Genomic DNA, 19,960 nt, shown 5'->3' on the forward strand with positions numbered 1-19,960 from the left:
CTTATACTTCTACTTATACTCCTACTGCTACTTCTTCTTATACTTATACTGCCATTTCCACTGCCTGCCTGGCTGCCACTGTTAATGGCGTCCGCTCTGACATAATTACAATTTTAGTCAATTTCCGATTGGGTGTGGGAGAGCTCGAACTAGAGCTTGTGTTTTATTTTGGCTGTAGCCGGGCACTAAAAATGATTTTATTGATTTGTGTTGTCACGCAACTTCCCTCATCCCGCACCCACACCCTCCCCACCCACCGCTGTGTCGCTGCCTTGGCCCTGGAATAGTTTGCTGCCTTCTGCCGCTGGCAGGCTGTGGAAAATCGCATCCATAATTAAAAAAGCTTGCCAAACTCAGACTCGGGGAGATGTCTTGACTTATTTTCAATTAGTTGTAGTCACACAGCAGGGGGTGGCCGGGGCAGGCAGGGACTGTGGCTAGACAGCAGAGTGCCCCGAGACAACATAATGAAGTTGAAATGAGTTTAAACAGGCAGCCGCCCCGCCCCAGGAACTGCCTGTGTGGGTGGCCCTCTGTGAGTCACATGTGGCCCTCTTGGGCTTTAGCCTAAAGACGCTTTACATAAGCCGCCTTCGCCTTTGCCTCTTGGTCTGGTAATTTTCCAGATAGTTCTTGCAGCTCTTCCTGCTTTCACGCTGATGAACTTATTGGATTTGCCGGTTGATAAACTATTCACTTGCTAATTAAGTGCGCGACTCCCGCTCGGTGCATAATTTACGGCACCGCAAAGTGAGTGGAAAAACCCCTCCAGTTATGCGGTGTAAAAAGAAGCCAGCAACAAAAGTCTGCATTAAAAAAAGGAGTGAAAACACGTTGAATTATTGAATTAGAAAATGTTTCATGTGTGTGGAGAGGCAGGGCATAAAACTGATTACAACTGGAAGTGGAAGTGTAAGACAACATGGAAGAGGGATTGGGGCAGGCACAGGGACATTCACTTGGTTGGTTGCTCGCATAAATTGTATGCTGACAGCTTGGACCGGGGTGTTGGCTGTTGTTCGCTGTTGCTTTTGCCACTTCATGTGTCCATTTAGAGCTCGGGCTGCCTCTTGGCTCTCTCTCTCTCTCTCTCTGTTTAAGCCTGCACGCGATGCACACACCATCGACAGAGCAAATGTGTTGTTGTTATGCCCGGCCAAGTCTCGTTAGGCCAACCACAATGCGAGCCATCAACAATGGGCCAACGCTGCTGGTTCTCTTTTTTATTGAATACAGTTGTTTAGCCGCGACACGCCCACGGGTTTTTGCTGTACACCCACGCAAAGGATCGCTGCGAAGGCGTTCCATTTGTTGTTGTTGTGTTAATGGTGTGTGGCTCTGGGCACAGCGCTTGAATTATTTATTTAGCCATGCATTTGCAGTTGGCAAAGTGCAAACAACCAAACAACGAAATGCCATTACAGTAAACACACTTTAATAGTTTAATGCCAGCGAAGCAGAAGTTTTTGGCAGCAACAAGAAGGAGCAGCAGGAGCAGCAGCAGAAGGAGAAACATCATCATCATCAGCAGCAGCTAAAAGAGCTATAACCGCCAGTGGGCTATGGAATATGGCCACATAATAATGCCTATTTGACTAAGAGCAGAAAACGGACAAAACAGACGAAACGCGAGGCCGAAGAAACTTCGAGCTACAACGACAGCTGCTGATGTGGTCGCTCGTCCTGCTCCACGCTGCTCCTCCTGGGGCCAACTTTGACGAAAGTTTTTGGCCAACACAAGCAGCAGCAGCTGCAACAAAGGAAGAGCGAGCAGGAGGAGCAGCAGGAGGAGCAGCAGGAGGAGCAGCACTGTCAGAGGACACCGACACATGTCAAAGTTTTGCAATTTCAAAGATTTCTTTCCATTTTTTTCTATTGTTGTTGCTGCTGCTGCTCGGCTCTTGCGAACATGATTTTTGGCAACCGCAGAGAAGCGCAGAGCAGACCATAGGCACGAGGAGCAGTCGCCACTTCAACGCTGGAGTTGTGCTGCTGCTTCAGCACTTGACAATGACGGGCCTGACCACAATTTGTGCCCGCAGGCAGGCAGCTCCCGCTCTCCATCGGGGAATGTCCTGGACTCCTGCTAACATTAATCCATTAAAAACTTCGTTTAGCTTGTTGGTTGGCAACTTCATTTAAAACCAATTTCGTGGCGTCCCCAAACCCATGGCAAAAAAATCAAAGTTGTTCGTACAACAATGTTGCTGTGAAGTTCCATGTCCTCTGTTTGGGGCTGTGTGTGCTCTGGCCATGTGACATCATCAGCGGACGTCACGTGCCCGGTACAGTTGGGCTCCATCGGCTATCCTTAAGCTTGCATGTCACTCTGTGGCTGCATTTCTCGCACAGTGCCGCCGGCAGGCCGAGCGATGTGGCACTGACAGAAATTACAGCTGGCGTGAGAACAGCGCGAATAGGAGCCAGCGCTGCGGCGCCTCTGATGGAATAATTAGTGCCAACGTTCTAGGGCGACGTTCGATAGAAGACGGACTTGATTGGCGTAGCAGAAAGATGAGGTGGCAGTGGCAGTAATTATCGTATTAAATTGAGTTGCAAACTAGAAAAAGGCGAAGGTTGCAACAGCCTCGTAGAGATATCGATCCAACTACATAGATGGGAGATGCATAAAGATATGCCATTAAATTTTGCCAAAATTATGAATATTATCTGAAGTACATTTTACATAAATTCGTACCAAAAAACAGCAATCCATTTATTACCTGTTATCTTTATTTTGTCAGTTAAATGGCGGTACAAATAAAATGTCTATAATCAGCATAATGCAATAAGAATTAATTTCTACAGACATGGTCTTATAAAATATCTAAATAATAACTCAACACCATGAGAAATTGGAGTATTGGGAAGTGGGAACCTTTCTGCCAATCTGTATCCCAATCTGGTGATCTGATAGATAAGGTCATTCCCTACGGAATGGCGTTTTTAGTTTTCTGCTATCTTCAAAATTGTAGATTTGGGAGGTTTTCGCCCTTTTGCGGGGGCGGGGCTCATTTTTGAAATACACTGGTTTCAGTGTGAGCATACAGCAGTCTGGTGCCAAAATTTGGTGGCTCTAGCTCTTATAGTCTCTGAGAACTAGCCGACAAACAAGACGGACAGACGGACGGACGGACCGACAGACGGACAGACGGACAGACATGGCTCAATCGACTCGGCTATTGATGCTGATCAAGAATATATATACTTTATGGGTATATACGTTTCCTTCTGTGCGTTACATACATTCACTTTGTGCACAAATACAATATACCCTATTTACTCTTCGAGTACCGGGTATAAAAATTATAAAACTACAATTAGGTGACATTCTGCATTTTTAAGAATTTTTGCACAGAATCGAACCCAAAGCGCGGATATAAAACATAAAGAGTTTGTAGAAAAAAATGTACCACATTTCATTGAATTGCTCATTCTTGGTCATATCAAGAATATCATTGAAGATATAAACTATTCTTTAATAATTCTGAAAACCAGCGGTAAATTAAGATTTCTGTTTGAATTAGTTTGGTTTTTGGTTCATTTATTCATACAATATCTCATGATATCCTTACAAAAGGAGCATGACCCTGACATTAGTTAAACCAAGCTGATTTTACTTAGAATTATTTCATTTTTATTATCGAACATCTTGTCTTTGCTGTTAGAGACCGAAGGGTGGAGAGAGTAAAACGTTTGCTATCTCTTTCTATGGCTTTTCTCTCGCGGGAAGCCGAGTGAGAGTGTGGGCAATAAGCTCACCTTTACAGTAAATTCACCTTGAGTTTGACTTTCTTTTTTTTTAGGGCAAAATATAGTTTTAAATACCTTCCTATGGGGGTGTTGCCCCTGCCAAACTGCTTCTGCATTTTGTTTGCCCTGCAACTTTTGTGTGCGCAAAACTAAAACACTCGCCGGAGGATATGGAAAGCTTAATTAATGCAAAGCTAAATCTTTTAGCGCGGCTTAAGTGCCAGTGGCAGTGCCAGTGGCAGTGCCAGGAGGGGGGCAACAGCTGCAACAATTAGTTTAATTTATGCGTCAACGCGTTGCACTCGCCAAATTAGCATTAAGCTGCGCGAATATCTCCATAAATTACTAACCAGCGGGCAATGCTTTCCTTTTCTTGTTTGCAGGAGAATGGAAGATCAGTTCCTGATGTTACCGCCAGTCCGGGACGCGCCCCGCCCGGACCGCTGCCCGCCAATCAGCTGTCCTCGCTGGGCAACCAGCAGCAGCAGCACGGCAACCAGCAGCAGCAGCACCATGGCAACCAGCAGCAGCAGCATCATGGGAATCAGCACCAGAACCGCGGACAGAGCGGCAGCATCTCGAATGCTGGCGTCAAGGATCCGGTGCTGCTGCAGGGCGACTTTCGCAAGGTCAGCGGCATCAGCTCGGAGATCTTTCGCCAGATAGAGGCCGTTGAGAATGATCACGATCCGAATACGGCGGCGGCCCTGGAGGCGGTGGAGCGGCGCGGTGAGATGATCGTTCGCATTCTGGAGCCACGCTGCATGGGCAGCAAGCAGGCGGTGGATGCGGCCCACAAGCTGATGAACAAGGCCGATGGCCGGCACACCGTGCAGCTGGTGGAGATTGTCAAGCGACCGGGGCAGACACTGGGCCTGTACATACGCGAGGGCAATGGCGCGGATCGCACCGATGGCGTGTTTATATCCCGCATAGCCCTGGAATCGGCGGTGTACAACAGCGGCTGCCTGAGGGTGAGTGGAAGCAAGGGGGAACGAGCGGTGGGCAGAGATTTAATGAGAGTTTTCCCCTCTCCTTTCCAGGTGGGCGATGAAATCCTTGCCGTCAATCTGGTGGACGTTACACACATGTCGCTGGACGATGTTGTCATCATCATGTCAATTCCACGCCGCCTGGTGCTCGCCATACGCCAGCGGCGCGGCAATCGTGGCACCAACTCCCCCGGTCCGCCCACGCTCTCACGCCCGGAGCAGAAGCCACCGCCGGTGGTGGTGATCAAGCGTGATCTCAGGGATGAGGATCTGGACGAAACGGATCGCATGCAGAGGCCGCCGCGCTCATCACGTGAAAGACGTACAGGTAGTTTGAAATGGAGGCCGTGTTTGAAATGCTAATCGGGATTTTCCCCTCTCTCTTTCGCTCTGTTTCCGCACAGGTGATGGCCGCGAGATGACCGAATCCCGCTCCCGGCTGGGTCTGGGCCTCAACAACTACAGCCCGCAGTCGGAGCAGCTGGACATGTACTACAATACGCGTGGAGGAGGTGGCGGTGGAGGCGGTGGCATGCCCCTCAATGCCATGGGTGAGCCACCGAACTGGGGCTACAAGCCGCCGCCACCGCCCTCGTCGGTGATCACGGAGCAGCCCACCAAGGGGCATGCCTTTGCGCCCTCGCACGCGTACTACCAGAACGCCGGCACGCTGGAGAGCCTCGCCGAGAAGGTGCACGCCTTTTATCCCGGTGCACCCGGACAGCCGGTGGGTCCGTCGCGTCGCATGTCCACGGGCACCGGCAATGTGGGTCTGGCCCAGCAGCATGCGCGCTTCCCGCGCTCCGGCTCGGATCAGCACTTGCCGCGCGTGGAGTACGCGGACTACTCCAACTCCTTGGGCCGCCACTCGCTGCTGCGCTCCAGCCTGAAGCCCGGCACTGGCGCACCGCCCATGCCCGTGGGTGTGGGTGGCACACTGGGCCGCTACGGACGCTACGATCAGCAGCGTGCCAATACGGTGTCCAAGTACGGACCGCCAGCTGCCGGCGCACAGTCGCTGACGCGTCGCTCGCGGCCCAATTTGGACTACTCCAGCGACACGGAGGCCACGATCGGACCGCGGCCCAGTTACTATTACTACAACAGGCCCGCCATTGGCAGCATGCCGCGTGGCGCCGGTGGCCATGTGAGCGGAAGTGCCGCTGCCACGGCAGCGCTGCTGGCAAGTGCCGCAGATCTCAACAAGTTCAACTCGCTGCCCAGGGAGCGGCCCGGCGTGAGGCTGCAGGGCATACGCACCCGAATCAGCGATCGCTTGGTGGACGAGAACGATGGCAACACCTCGGCGCCAGAGTTTGACGTGCGACGCGGCAGGGATCTGCGCCAGCGCATCACCGCCAGTCCCTCGATCTTCACAGCGGACGAGTACCGCGCGTGGCTGCGGCGAGCGCCCAGCAGCTCGGCCATTGCGGAACAGATGCGCATGACGCGCGACATGTTTGCCCAGCCGCGATCGCAGCGCTTCTCCTGCAGCGCCGAGAACATTCACGATGCATTGAGGAATGTAAGTACAAGAAGGACTCCCCTCCTGCCACTTTCTCATGCTCTTTGTTGCTTTCAGACGGAGAGCATTTACTCGAGCAGAACGGGCATACTCGGCGCGGGCACCCTCGATCGCAATATGGGCCTCACGCGTCCCATTTCCGCACTGCCTGTGCGCTCCATGTCCTCGCAGCATATTGGTGGAGCGGGTTCCATACGCTCCCCGAGCATACGACGCATGCGGCAGCTGCTGGAACTGTCCGCTGGCCCGGCCAGTCCTAGTGGCAGCATCATGAGCACCGGCGGCCATCAGAGTCCGGCACCAACGCCCAGCGCCACGCTGCCGCGGCAGCATCGACAGATTGACATCAATCCGGCAGAGTTTGCCAAGTACAAGCTGGACAAGCCAATAGTGGACATTGGCGGGGTCTCGGGCATGCTGTGGATTCATCTGCTGGCGGGTCGTGGATTGCGCACAGCTCCTGAGGGTTCCGGAGCACAGCCTGGTGCGCCGCCTGGCCAGACCAGAGATCTCTACTGCGTCATCGAGTGCGATCGCGTGCACAAGGCACGCACTGTGGTGCGCTCGGGCGACCTGCAGTTCGACTGGGACGAGTCCTTCGAGCTGGATCTGGTGGGCAACAAGCAGCTGGATGTGCTCGTCTACTCCTGGGACCCCCAGCACAGGCACAAACTCTGCTATCGTGGCGCCATTTCGCTGTCGGCCATACTGCGGCAGTCGCCGCTGCATCAGCTGGCGCTCAAGGTGGAGCCGCGCGGCACCATCTACATACGCATGCGGCACACGGATCCACTGGCGCTGTACAAGAGGCGTGGCCTGCCCAGCCTGCGTGCCGGCTATCCGACGCTGTTCGGCGCCGACCTGGAGACGGTCGTCAACCGGGAGTCCAAGGGCGCACCGGGCTGTGCCCCCGTGCCAATTGTGCTGCGACGCTGCGTGGAGGAGGTGGAGCGGCGCGGCCTCGATATAATCGGGCTGTATCGCCTGTGCGGCTCGGCCACCAAGAAGCGTCTGCTGCGCGAGGCCTTCGAGCGCAACAGCCGTGCCGTGGAATTGAGCCCGGAACATGTTCCTGACATCAATGTCATCACGGGTGTGCTCAAGGACTACCTCAGGGAGCTGCCCGAGCCGCTGTTCACGCGCTGCCTCTTCCAGATGACAGTGGATGCATTGGGTGAGTATTTCTCCTCCCGTTCCACAGCTAATTCTAATCGTTTGTGCAACCCCACAGCCGTCTGCTTGCCGGATGATCCCGAGGGCAATGCAAAACTGATGCTTAGCATTCTCGATTGCCTGCCCAGAGCGAATAGGGTAAGTGGCAGACCTCCTTCTGCCTCCCTGGCTGCCTACTCACACTGTCCTCTATTCTCCCACAGGCCACCCTTGTGTTCCTGCTCGATCATCTCTCGCTGGTCGTTTCCAACTCGGAGCGCAACAAGATGTCCGCCCAGGCGCTGGCCACGGTGATGGGCCCACCGCTGATGCTGCATTCGGCCAGCGCACAGCCGGGCGCTGACATCGATCACGCCCAGCCGATAGCAGTGCTCAAATATTTGCTGCAAATCTGGCCACAGCCGCAGGCGCAGCATCAGCAGCTGGCACAGCACATGGGCGGCGCCGTACAGGGTGGATCGATGATGAGCGGCCTGGCCACGGCCGGCAGCATGAGCAACATGGCGGGCGTTGCTTCAGGTAACGTACTCCCAGTGTCCATGATGGAAACAACAACAGAATCCCGACCAAACACACACACACACACGACTAGAGGACACACCGACACACACACACACGTACACACACCTATGTACCTATGCAAGAGTTTTTCTTAAAGTTTCTTTCTTAAATGCTTTGAAAGCCGCCGCTGTTCCAGTCAAGATTTTCATTCTGTAACTCTCTTTCCAAGTCTGTTCAAAAGCGCGGCACAGAAACCGTTTTCACTGTTAACTGTTACTTCACACACACACACATACACACATACACACTCATCCTGCACACACCACACACACACACCAATTTGCATTCACATTAATATTGATTAATACAGAGTCCTATGTAGACAGGTCGGCGCGGCGAGTCAACAGGGCAGCGTGGAAGCAAAGTCAGTGCGTTGCCAGCGGACAGACAGCAACTTCTACTGCAGCAGCAGCAGCAGCTCATGGCGGCGGGCAACCTACTCCGCTCGTCCACTTCGGTAACCAACATACTCTCCCAAGGCCATCCTCAGCTCTCAGCCACAGCCAACAGTCATCTGTATCAATCAGTAGTGGGTCAGTTAGCTCAATCGCATCGAGCCTTGCAACAAGCGGTGCAACAGGTAAACAGAAAAATCCACAAACAGCCAACAACCAACAACAGTAACCAGCAACACACACAGCAACACTAACAACATAAACAACAACAACAAATGAGAACAAAAATCAGCAAAGAGACAAAGGAACATTCATTAACATAATCTTTATTTATACATTGCACTATCAGTCATCTAACTAACTCATTAACCTACATAATCATTTCGTCATAGTTGGGGTTTATCAATTGGTTCCAAATATAAATCTATAATTTTGTGGCGATTTTTCATAAGCGAACAGCTTTTAAATGTCATTCAGAATATCTTATAAGTTGGAGTACACAGGCTCCATAAAGGTTTCCTAAACCTACAACTTCTTAGGACTGTCAGAGATCTTTTAGAATATCTTTCTTACTCTTTGGAAAATTCTTTTGTAATTTTAATCATTTATAGTCAATCTTTCTTGGTTTAATATCTCAATTATTTTCACATCATTAAGCGCTTTAAATTGTCATACATTTATATTCAAAATTCCTACAGAATGGTTTACTTTTCCTAAACCTACAACTTCTTAGGACTTTCGGATTTATTTTCGAACATTTTTAAGTCTCTAATAAAACAATTCTCATCAGTTAAATGCATATTTAATAGGTTTTATAACTGACTTAGTTTTTAATCACTTTAAATACCTTTTTTTTACCATTGTTCGTTCAATGGTTGGGTTTTTGTTTGTCTCATAGTCTTCCAGTAAGTTTTCAGTCACCATTTTCATGCCATGCCACACAATCTTACACTTTTTCTATCACACACTTTTACTTCTTAAAAACACACCCACACTCTCCACAACACACCCACACCAACCGATACATAAACATATTCTCTTGCTCTTTAACTTTTCCTGTTGACCGTTTTGCAAAAAAAAGATGATGATAAAAGTTATACATCTATACAAAAAACGTACATTCTTTAACCTACTGAGAGCTAATCTAATATTTCGAGAGCCATTCATTATCTGCTGTCAATATGATTTGTGCTTATAAAAACTATCTGCTTACGGATATATCTGATATCTACTTATACTATATAGTAAAGTTATTCATAATTTTGTTGTGATCCGTGAACGATAGACGTTGTAATTGTGACCTACGCATATATTATCGTATATATTTATTTATATATAAAACATAGCGATATATATGTGTGATATAACTTACGATAATGGTAAAGATGATGGTGATAATTGTTGAACGGCGTGTAAAGCATGATTGGCCCACTACTGGTAAAACAATAAAAACATATCGACTATTTATACCACTTTGTATACCAAATCCAATCCAACATATCTACATGTAATCCTCTGTATGTAAACACATGCCACCGTGTAAAATGCTTCATATATCTACCACAAAATGCCATTGTACAAAAACTTCATCAAACGTCATTGCCCCACCTCCTCGTACATTTGATTATTCCACTCCCAGGAGTTACTTTTGCAGTGCCCTAGCCACAACCTGATGACATCTCCCTGTCACCCTACTTCTACGCCATAAAGCACAGCTTTAGAATTTTTAGAGTACAAGTTAAAGTTGGGGAAGAATATACAGCAAATAGAGTAGAAATTCCTTTATAAATTATTATTTTGGGACTGACACGGGAGCAACCATTTCTCCTGCACCATTTATCGCATTTTTGTGTCACTTTTTGCATGTCCAAACACCTCACGCCTTTGCATCACCATTCACCCAAAGTACAGTCACCGTTGCTCTCCGTTTCTCACCGTTCCTAACCTGCATCACAACCGCAAACAGAGTATAATAATTATCTGAATTGGAATTAACGAATTGGCCGCACAGCACGAAGTGAAATGTCTTAAAATATCCGCTTAACACTCGACACCATACACTTAACACCCACTAACACACACCATTGTGTACACACCAACAGCCTAAAGTCTAAATTCAAAATTGTCTCTCGCTCTGCACAACCCTTTAAGTAAGACTTAAACCCAAGACCCAGAACCCACTGCACGTAACCCCATTTAAAGCCCAATTTGTAGCCAAATGCAAAACAAAATAATTAACCAACTTCTTTGGGTTGTCCTACGACCCTCTCTCTTTCTCTATCTTTTACTCGAATATCTTTGCAGCCCTATCAATTGGCGGGATCAGTGGGCTCAGCAATTCCCGACCAATCGCCACTGCCACTTCCAGGCACACCCTCCCCAGGCAGTAGCTCAGCGTCGACGGGTTCGGGCTCCGGATCGGGCTCGGGTAAAAGTAAGAAACAAATCCACATAGCACCAAGATGGAGTCTTTAATGCTCTCTCTCTATTGAAGGCACGGATACCATCAAGCGCGGTGCTTCACCTGTCTCCGTTAAGCAAGTCAAAATCATCGATACGGCCAGCCCCTATTCCATTGTGCAGAAGAAGCCGCCGCTGCAGAAGGATGCACCCATAGATGCCATCACACCCACCACCCAATCGGATGCAATCGGATCAGCCCTAGGTCTGGGCAAAAGCTACAGCGGCAGCGGCAGCAGCAGCACGACAACACGCAAAGGCAACGTTGACTTCTATGAACCGCACAAAGCGCTGTCCAAGAGCTCGGCCGGCGACGACTTCACCACTAGCTACAGCTCCAAGTACGCCAGCCTGGACACGAAGAAGAGCGGCGGCTACAGCGGCAGCAGCAGCTACACACCCAGCAAGAGCAGCCTCAATGCCAGCGATGAGTACAAGGCGATGCGCAACAAGTCGAGTGCCACCTCAAGCTCCAGCTCATCGCAGGCCACGGTGCTGAGTGCCGGCTCGACGGCCACCTCGGCACCCACCACCTCCTCCGATGACTCGGACGATCTGCTGTCGTACAAGTCGTCGGCCTCCACCAATGCCTTGCTGGCCCAGTCGCAGGCCATGACCACCAGCCAGCTGATGTCGAAGTACTTAAAGCGAGAGCCGCGGGTACAGTTTACTCCGATCAAGTCGCCAGAGTCTCCATCGCCGCCTGGCGGTGGGGATGGTCTGCCCAAGGGCACCTACCAACTGGTCACGCCCACTGGCCCCGGCTCCAGCTCTTCTCTCAAGCCCAGCGCCACAACGGGAGCGATCAGCAAGCACACCACATCGTCGCCAAGCCAAGCGGACACGAACACTAATCACACCAACAACAGCCAGAAGTTGTCCTCGCCCTCGCGCCTCGCGAACAAGGACAGCAAGTCCGGAGCAGCGGTAAGTGGCTCCTCCTCGATTGTGTCGACCGGGCGGCGGCTGTTTGACAGCCTGGCCTCATCCTCATCGTCGGAGACGGAGACCAAGACCTACATTGGTGGAACCACAGCCAATGCCAGTGCATCCAGCAGCACGACAACCTACACCAACGACTCGCGGAACACAGCCAGCAGTAGTAATAAGTCGGTAGCGGGTTCGGGTTCGGGTTCGGGCTCAGGCTCAGAGCACCGAAGCTATGGCAGCGCTCTCTTCGGGAGCAGCGGCCTTGGCAATGGCAATGGGGCCAGCGGCACCCACAACCATTTGGGCAACAGCACCAACAGTCCCTTCACCAGCACCAATGGCAATGGCAACCACAATGCCATGCATCTGTATGGCACTCTGCCAAAGAGTGGGGCCAATGCCAGTTCGGGTGCTGCCTTGTTTGGCAGCAGCGCCAGTTCCTCCTACCACTCGAGCAGCGGTGCGGGCACGACAACCAGCAGCGGTGTCAGCTCCATGACGGGCTCCACCAATAGCTATGACTTCTACACGAGCAGCACCTCGAGCGGCGGCAGCAGTTCGCGTCCCTTTACCAATGGGGGCAACAATTACCACACCCTGGGCACATATCGGGCGCAGTATGCGGCCACCAATCCCTTCCTCGATGCCTTCGACGAGAAGCCCAGCAGCAATGGGGGCAACGGCGGTAGTAACAATGGCCATGGGGAGGATAAGCTCGGGGCGGACAAGGGCGGACATCATAGGGCGACCGTGATGGCGGCATTCCAATCGTCGGGCGACTCCAAGAACGGTAGCGATGAGTACGATGATCTCAAGTGAGGAGCCCAAACGATAACGAACTAGTACGATTACGATAACGATAACGATTTCCATACAGATAGACCGATAGACAGACAGACAATGCTGAAAGTGTTCTTTTGGAGTATTTACAGTTTACAAATTTACATAGAACGAAATAATACGAATAATATATATATAAAAAAAACCGATAAGCAAACGATAAACAACCGATATATAATCGAAATAGAAAACTATGCTAAAAACCCACTGAACACGCGGATAAATGTATCTCTCCTCCTGCTCTTATTTAACAAAAAAAAAAACGGAAGGCCGAACATGGCTGCCAAGCTTTCTGTGCGTATGTGTGTGTGTTGTGTGTGTGCGTGAGTGTGTGTGTGTGTGTGTGTGAATGGGCAGCCATTTAGCTAACCAAAAATCCGAATTCAATAACATTTACGAACAGTATTTTTGAATGAACTAAAAGCAACAAAAAAAAACCCAAACAAGAGAATGACAAACATCGTATACAACAAATTACAAATTATAATAAATAGTAATAAAACACTAACAAACAGAACATGAACAAAACTTAAACCAAAAGGTTGACCGCGCATTTAATTTTTACAAGCAAACATAACAAAAATCAACAACAATTTCTACATATATACAGACAGACTTACATGCCTATAAATACATGCTAGATGTGCAATTTATGCTAATGAAATATTTTTGCATAGTACCCCCATCTACATATTGGAATACATACTCTGTACATACAACAAAAAAGGAGTCCTCGTTCCGCAAACTTTTTCTAATCCTTACACCAAGCAAACAACCAACCAGACAGCACACAGCCGTATGCGATGTGTGTGTTTCAATGTGACCAACTCTCTAATCTATAAAGCAGCTATACTATATCTTAATGTATGTGAAACAACTAAGCGAAAAAGCCCAAGACAAGTAAATTACTAGACAACTTTTCGAGCAATATATTTGCCTACAAATGTTTCTCTACGCCTCTTACACATGTATGTAATAAAAAACTTATACAATTATATCCAAAGATACCAACATTTGTATAAGGAAAACAAGAAATCCTTGGAGCTGCTTGTGTTCGATCAGCTGATGTTCGATCCATACATCACATGCATACACCACAAACACACAAGTAAAAAAGAAAAGAAAAACACATACAAATACATGAATTTATTGACGAATCGATGTGCTTAGTTTTTGGTATGAAACAAAGTCTGATATACACACTAATATACAACAATACAGTATAATATTTATAAACATTTAAACATAATTATACAAACAATGGGGAAAAACAAAACAAACAAAAAAGAAAAACTAACAAAAAAAAACACTAAAAAGTAAAACGATGAAAAAGTAAAAAGTTATAACTATACAATAACAAAAACAATTAAACACGCTTTGCGATTAGGGGACAGAATTTTACAGCATTTATGTTTCCAAAGCTTTTTACATACATATATACATACAACTAAAATATGTATATGTATATGTGCGGCCAACTGTGTGCTTAAAATCCCAATCGTACTCGTCTAACAAATCTATACGAAAATATTCATATATCAAATATAAAACAATAGAAATTAATCCTACGAAACTGTAAATACCCACAATGTACTTGCAACGTTCTGTTTAGTCAGCTAGTCAGCAGCAGCTAGTCAATGTTTGTCAGTTCAAGCTAGTTTCTAGTCCTAGTCATACTATAGCAACCTATATACATAGACATCTAGGCTTATTGCATACACATAAAACATATTAGCATAGTGACAAATATGATTTCAATTAGGCCAGTCAGGGAGAATCTTAAGCAATAAATATACGAGTTTATGGAGAGAGGTTTGTGTTGGCTATCCCCAAAACATACATACGATTAACACCAAGCATAATCATTCGTCTTCATGCAAAAGTACAACTTCCCACAAGAGCCCCCCAACCAAAACCATAAATGAAATAATAACAAGCTAACACCTACGGAATTCAAATGTTCAATGTTCAGATTCAAATTTCAAATCAATTATTAGTGAAACATATTCATAGCCAAGAATTGTGCATTATTTGATTTTAAATTTAAATACTAGCCACACAAAATATTGATCAAAGCGTTGATGATGTTGATGTACGGTACTGTACCTCGAGTGAGGGAACGAAGAGTGTAGAAGGGTAGTGGAAAGCGTTAAGATTTTAAATAGATAATTATTCGGTTACTTGTTGTCAGATTTATTTTATACGAATGGAGAACAAATAAGAAACAAATGAACGTGTTACACATGATTCTCAAAACCAAAGAGTTATAAACCACAGCGCATAGGCGAAACAAACAAACAAAAAACATACATCTAGTTGAGGCAAATTGATTTTTATATAGTGAATTGTTAATTATTGCATATAGAGTGTAGGAGTTTTTAAAAAGCAGCATCAGCAAATCAGACAAAGGAGCAAACAACAAGTGTTCATTCTGTAGACTCACGAGAGCCTAGAGCTGGCCCCATCCTGGTTATTGATTTTATAGGATTTTAACGTCGTACTCGATTATTACATACCAAAGAAACGTCAATGTTACTACAGCTGTCGCCTTCATTTTACAAATATTTAATATATAGTATACCCCGCCCCAGTAATTACTCTAGAGTCCCCCCCCAAATAGTTCTCTTAATTTGTTCACCCAAAAGCTTTAATCGTTGAACGACCCAAAGGTTACAAATTCGAAACATATTCCACATATACTAGTAGATGGAGAAACTTTGGTGGCAGCATCACAAGTACTTAGGAGGGAAAGCTTCAATTGATTTGCGAATCGTTGTGGCTTCTTAGTTGTAGTTAGCTTTAGCCTTAAGATGCATGTGTGGGTGGCAGGGGAAAAGAGTAGCGAATGAGCAGTTGGTGGGATTTGGTGGTGGAATGAAACGAAATGGAAATGGAAATGGAAATGGGTTTGTGGTGTGTTGTGTGTTGTGGTGTGGTGAAGTGAACTGTAGGGCTGCGTGGTGTGTTCTTTGCTTGAGCAGCGTGCTCTGGGCTCCAACCCCTGTTCGATATGTATTTGTACTTGTACTTTAGAATAACATATACTACGGAATATATATCACTGTGTCATATCGTACATTTAAACAAGTAAAGCAACCAAAAACCAAACAACCAAATTGACGCTGAATGTGGTACATACTTATTGTTAATGCAACCAAGTATTCACGTAAACCAAAATTAATGGCGGCCGAGCAGCAACTACATAATACATACATATACATAGTTACATACTAAACTTAAACAAAAGAAAACAAAATCATGATTGATTGTCGGGCAACCGAGTACTACAAATTGTATATGCATTTAACTTAGCGTAAATAACTAATTCTAAAGAAACTAAATTAAAACTAATAAGCCATCGGATCTGTTAGCTGGCACATGCGAAAAACACACACACAAAAACACAAAGAATATGTTGAGCAAATATGAATTGATGAATTATGCAAAGACACGGAAGAACGAACTAATTTACCGAAATGTATTGCACAATATCGAACACTCATTACGTACGAGTGAGTATTAGCGAAAGTAAAACTTAAAAACTACAACAAATTATAAGCATTCGTAATAGAATCGAATCGAATCGAAATGGTAACGCTAGTCAAAAAAAACACACGCAGATTCCGATTATATTTTATGTTTGAAAGTCGAAGTTGAGCTCAGTTGTGTTTGCGGTTTGGATAAGTATATAAAAATGAATATGTGAATTTATGTGTGTATTAAATGTGCCTAAAGTTTCATTTACTTCTCTACTCCCTGCTCCCCGTACTTACTCTTTGAGAACCCTCTGACGCTTTATGGGGATTTTGTTTTGGGTTTTTTAAAGCCATTTCGTAAAACATTTCTGTCGAACTTAACAAGTAAATGGAGACCAAATGCTCAGGGCGTTAGCGAGTTATAATAAGCAAGGTAATATTAACAAGGGGAAAACGTACTTAAGAACTAAGTGTAACAAAATCATGAGCATGCTCCATCAAATGTTTAGTTGGAAGAAAACCGTAGTCAAATCCGAAGCTGAAACAAACCGAAGAAAACCAACAACACCGATATCAGCAAATAACTAGAGAAAAAAAAACAAAATACGCAGCCACATCAAGAACAATCCAGCAAAACAAATTTACAAACAAAATCCAAGCAATCAATTTGTTGAAAAGACTGAAAACCAAAACCAAACAAACAAAAAACATAATGAAACGAAGCAACAACAAAACAAAGGAGAGTTTTTCACACATTCATGTATTAAATAGTGTACACATCTTTCGGAATCCCCCAGTCTCAGAGTTGTCCCCAGAGTTTCCCTTTTGTTTTGAATCATTGTTTTGAAACCCTTTCTAGCGCGTCATTGAACTAAAAACGGAAAAGTAATATACCGAAAACTTAAAGTAATAGTGAAATATTAGCGGAAATAATACAACAAAAAATATTACCACCAGCATTTTGCTAACTACTTAATATGCAAATTTAATAATAAAATGGATTAAGAAATAGTCTAAAGAATAGTTAAAAAATCGTATGGCGAGCAGATAGCGAATAGTTTTTGGAGTAGTCAAGGAAAAACGAATACCGATTACCGATCAAAACTTTGAAATAATTTGTCTGAATCCCACCATAAAAGGATGCGAAACAAGAACAAACTAAATTTAAAATGTAATTTAGAATGTTTTTAGTTTGCCAGAAATTCCAATCTCTTTTTTTTGTATCCTCTCCACTCCAATTGCATATACTAATAGAGCAAAAACCCCAAGCAAATTAAGCATACTTACTACATATGTATGTATGTATATCTAACTATGTATATTGCCTACAGACATATACCTAGACGCAGCAGACAGAGCTAAACCGCAAAAGGGAATCCAATGAGGGAAGGAGACGCCATGGCCTACACCAACTGTAACTGTAATGATCGTTTCGAGTGCAGAATGAACGGTACTCTGATAATACTCTCTACTTACCACTGCCACAAAAAGAACAAGTAAATTGTAACGTTAATATATATAGACATAATACAGCCGGTACATACACATAAAAATACATAACAAACATAATAATACATATACTTTGCATATATACATACCGTAAATTAAACGATGTATATGGAGGGGTGACTAAGCGCATTGCAACTACACCACATGCCTGCCATGCGTGTGTGTGCGTGTGGTGTGTGCAAGTAAACTTAACTTATTATTTATTCCAAAAACAAAACAACAATAAAAATTATCTCATAATTATGGAAAGCAAACCAAATACAACCTAAAACCGAAATCGTTCTTTGCGTGAGAATAAAGCGATGTTAAATTATTTAATGAAAATATATATACATATAAATACAAACATTTATGCGAACGGTGTTTTATTTGTGACATAATAAGTGTGGAAAATCGGACGTTTTCCTCGATGTTTTCATCGATAACGACTGCCCATCATAGTAGCCACTTTTTGTCTCTCAACACTGACAAAAAGTAACTTCTGTCATTGCGAGACAGAAGAAAATTATTAAGCATTCATTTCTCAACGACACAGGACGCATTTTCGTTTGCTGAAAATATTTAAAATGAGTGACAATATAATTAATAACGAGCAAAATCAAGACCAAGATGCACCAAATCAACCAAACGTGTTGATCGCTGAAGATATCATTCCCATAATTGTTGGTAGGTTTTGCAAATATCCAAGTGAAATATTTGAAAAGTACCAGAATATATTTTCTTGCCAGTTGCCAATCCGGCGGCAGGGACAGATTCCACGGACTACTACCCGGTAAACAATAACGTGCCCCCACCACCGATCGTGTTGGACATCAAACTAGTACACAATGTTGATTCGACCATAACTATTTCCAGAACTGGTAAGCAAACAGCAACAAAATCCTTATAAAATATATACAATTTACTGAGTTTTAGGTGGTAGCAACCTGACGATTAAAACATCGTCCTATCAATTAAACCTGATTCACGCCGCTTCTCCAAATCAGGGCCTGATTCGTGTGCAGATCAATTCGCCTGCCGCGACTGCCCGTGAGAACTCCGATACTTTGCGTTGCGGCATTTGCCTTGGTAGCTTTAACCAATTCGAGGATCTGCGTGCCACCGCTTGCGGCCATATGTTCTGTGGCACTTGCCTGCAGCAAGCCCTGAGCATGACTGCCCTCTGCCCCACTTGCCGTAATCCCCAGCAGTATGCAAACTCCATACGTTTGTATACATAGCAACTGAGTTGTGGCTATGGCTGTGAGGAGCAGGAAGTATTTAGCAGTTGGAGACAACGAGACGAAACAACTCCCGGCATTGTCTCCAAAGAAAACCACAAGTAGATAAATAATAAATAAATAAATATGATATAATGTATACAACAAAGCTTACTGTTTAGTCCACATAAAAGAGGCGGCATGACTTTTGCTTTTGCACTTCCCAAAACGTTTCCTCATCTAGTAGGCTTTGCATTTAAAGTCGAAACTGACACAAATATGTAGAAAATACAGAAAAACACAGTTCATAACTAAGTACAAAATGGGCAGTCAAATTAAAATAGAGTTGCCGGAAGACGAGCGTCCATCCATCCTTTTGCCTGTATACCCAAAGCCCCTGGCGGAGCGGGACATTGGCCCGAGGTTCGATGAGAATGGCTTCACGGCTGTGGAGAAGGCTGCACTGCGCAACGCTTGGCGCTTCATCGAACCCTTTCAACGTCGCTACGGGCAGGCCACATTTTATGCGTAAGCATTTACACGCTTCTGAAACTTATTTATTAATCGTTTCGCTTCAGCTTTCTTACGGAACATGAGAATCTAATCAACTCCTTTCGAATCAATACAAAAATCCACTTGGGCAAGCTACACGGCCATGCCACGGCAATGATGAAACTGCTCTCGAAATTGGTGCACACTTTGGACGAGAGTTTGCAGTTTCGTTCAAGCCTGGATGAGAATTTGCCCTTTCATCTGAAAAGCGGCATTGACATTGATTACATGAAGGTAGGCAGCCAATGGGAGCTACTAGAACTACGAGAGTTTTGAGCAATCTTTCTCTTTTCTCAGCTGCTGGCAGTTGCCTTGAAGGATTACTTGCTGGCCTGTCCGGAGATAAAAAATCATAATTCCTGCACCCTCACCACTGCGCTGGAGAAATTGGTGACCATTGTCGGGGAATATGCTGAGGCTGATGATGCACGGAAGAAGGCCTTGTCTGTCTACTACCGCAGCACCAATAGCAATCCCATACCCAAAAATGAACGGACATCCAGTGTGCAGGCAGTCAAGGAAGTCCAAGAAGTTAAGAAGTCTTTGGAATAGTTTGGAAAATAATAGAAAGTGCATTACAAGCGCAAAACTTTCT

At 45.6% G+C, this 19,960-nt stretch overlaps 3 protein-coding genes across 15 annotated transcripts in view; all 3 read left to right on the plus strand.

The window, feature by feature from the left end:
- Positions 1-17,868, plus strand: part of LOC117897985 (rho GTPase-activating protein 100F) — a 41,409-nt gene extending 23,541 nt beyond the window's left edge. For 2 of the 13 annotated variants that reach the window (XM_034807098.1, XM_034807101.1), the window contains 9 exons: positions 4,137-4,727; positions 4,797-5,076; positions 5,150-6,270; positions 6,328-7,444; positions 7,502-7,581; positions 7,647-7,962; positions 8,331-8,584; positions 10,704-10,833; positions 10,894-17,868. In XM_034807098.1, the coding sequence (XP_034662989.1) occupies positions 4,137-4,727; positions 4,797-5,076; positions 5,150-6,270; positions 6,328-7,444; positions 7,502-7,581; positions 7,647-7,962; positions 8,331-8,584; positions 10,704-10,833; positions 10,894-12,608 (5,604 nt within the window). In that variant the 3' untranslated portion in view covers positions 12,609-17,868. Of the gene's footprint in view, positions 1-4,136; positions 4,728-4,796; positions 5,077-5,149; positions 6,271-6,327; positions 7,445-7,501; positions 7,582-7,646; positions 7,963-8,326; positions 8,585-10,703; positions 10,834-10,893 lie in introns of those variants that run through there. The other 11 variants (XM_034807099.1, XM_034807102.1, XM_034807100.1 and 8 more) reach the window with 9 other exon arrangements.
- Positions 17,869-18,129: 261 nt separating this feature from the next.
- Positions 18,130-18,905, plus strand: LOC117897998 (RING-H2 finger protein ATL80-like). Its single transcript, XM_034807126.1, has 3 exons — positions 18,130-18,280; positions 18,343-18,474; positions 18,530-18,905. The coding sequence occupies exons 1-3, from the start codon at positions 18,181-18,183 to the stop codon at positions 18,832-18,834; spliced, it is 537 nt and encodes a 178-aa protein (XP_034663017.1). The 5' UTR covers positions 18,130-18,180; the 3' UTR covers positions 18,835-18,905.
- Positions 18,906-19,120: 215 nt separating this feature from the next.
- Positions 19,121-19,932, plus strand: LOC117897996. The gene is made up of 3 exons (XM_034807122.1): positions 19,121-19,341; positions 19,392-19,599; positions 19,663-19,932. The coding sequence occupies exons 1-3, from the start codon at positions 19,136-19,138 to the stop codon at positions 19,915-19,917; spliced, it is 669 nt and encodes a 222-aa protein (XP_034663013.1). The 5' UTR covers positions 19,121-19,135; the 3' UTR covers positions 19,918-19,932.
- Positions 19,933-19,960: the final 28 nt, after the last annotated feature.

Source organism: Drosophila subobscura, chromosome O (assembly GCF_008121235.1).
Source record: "Drosophila subobscura isolate 14011-0131.10 chromosome O, UCBerk_Dsub_1.0, whole genome shotgun sequence".
In the NCBI taxonomy this organism is placed as follows: domain Eukaryota; kingdom Metazoa; phylum Arthropoda; class Insecta; order Diptera; family Drosophilidae; genus Drosophila; species Drosophila subobscura.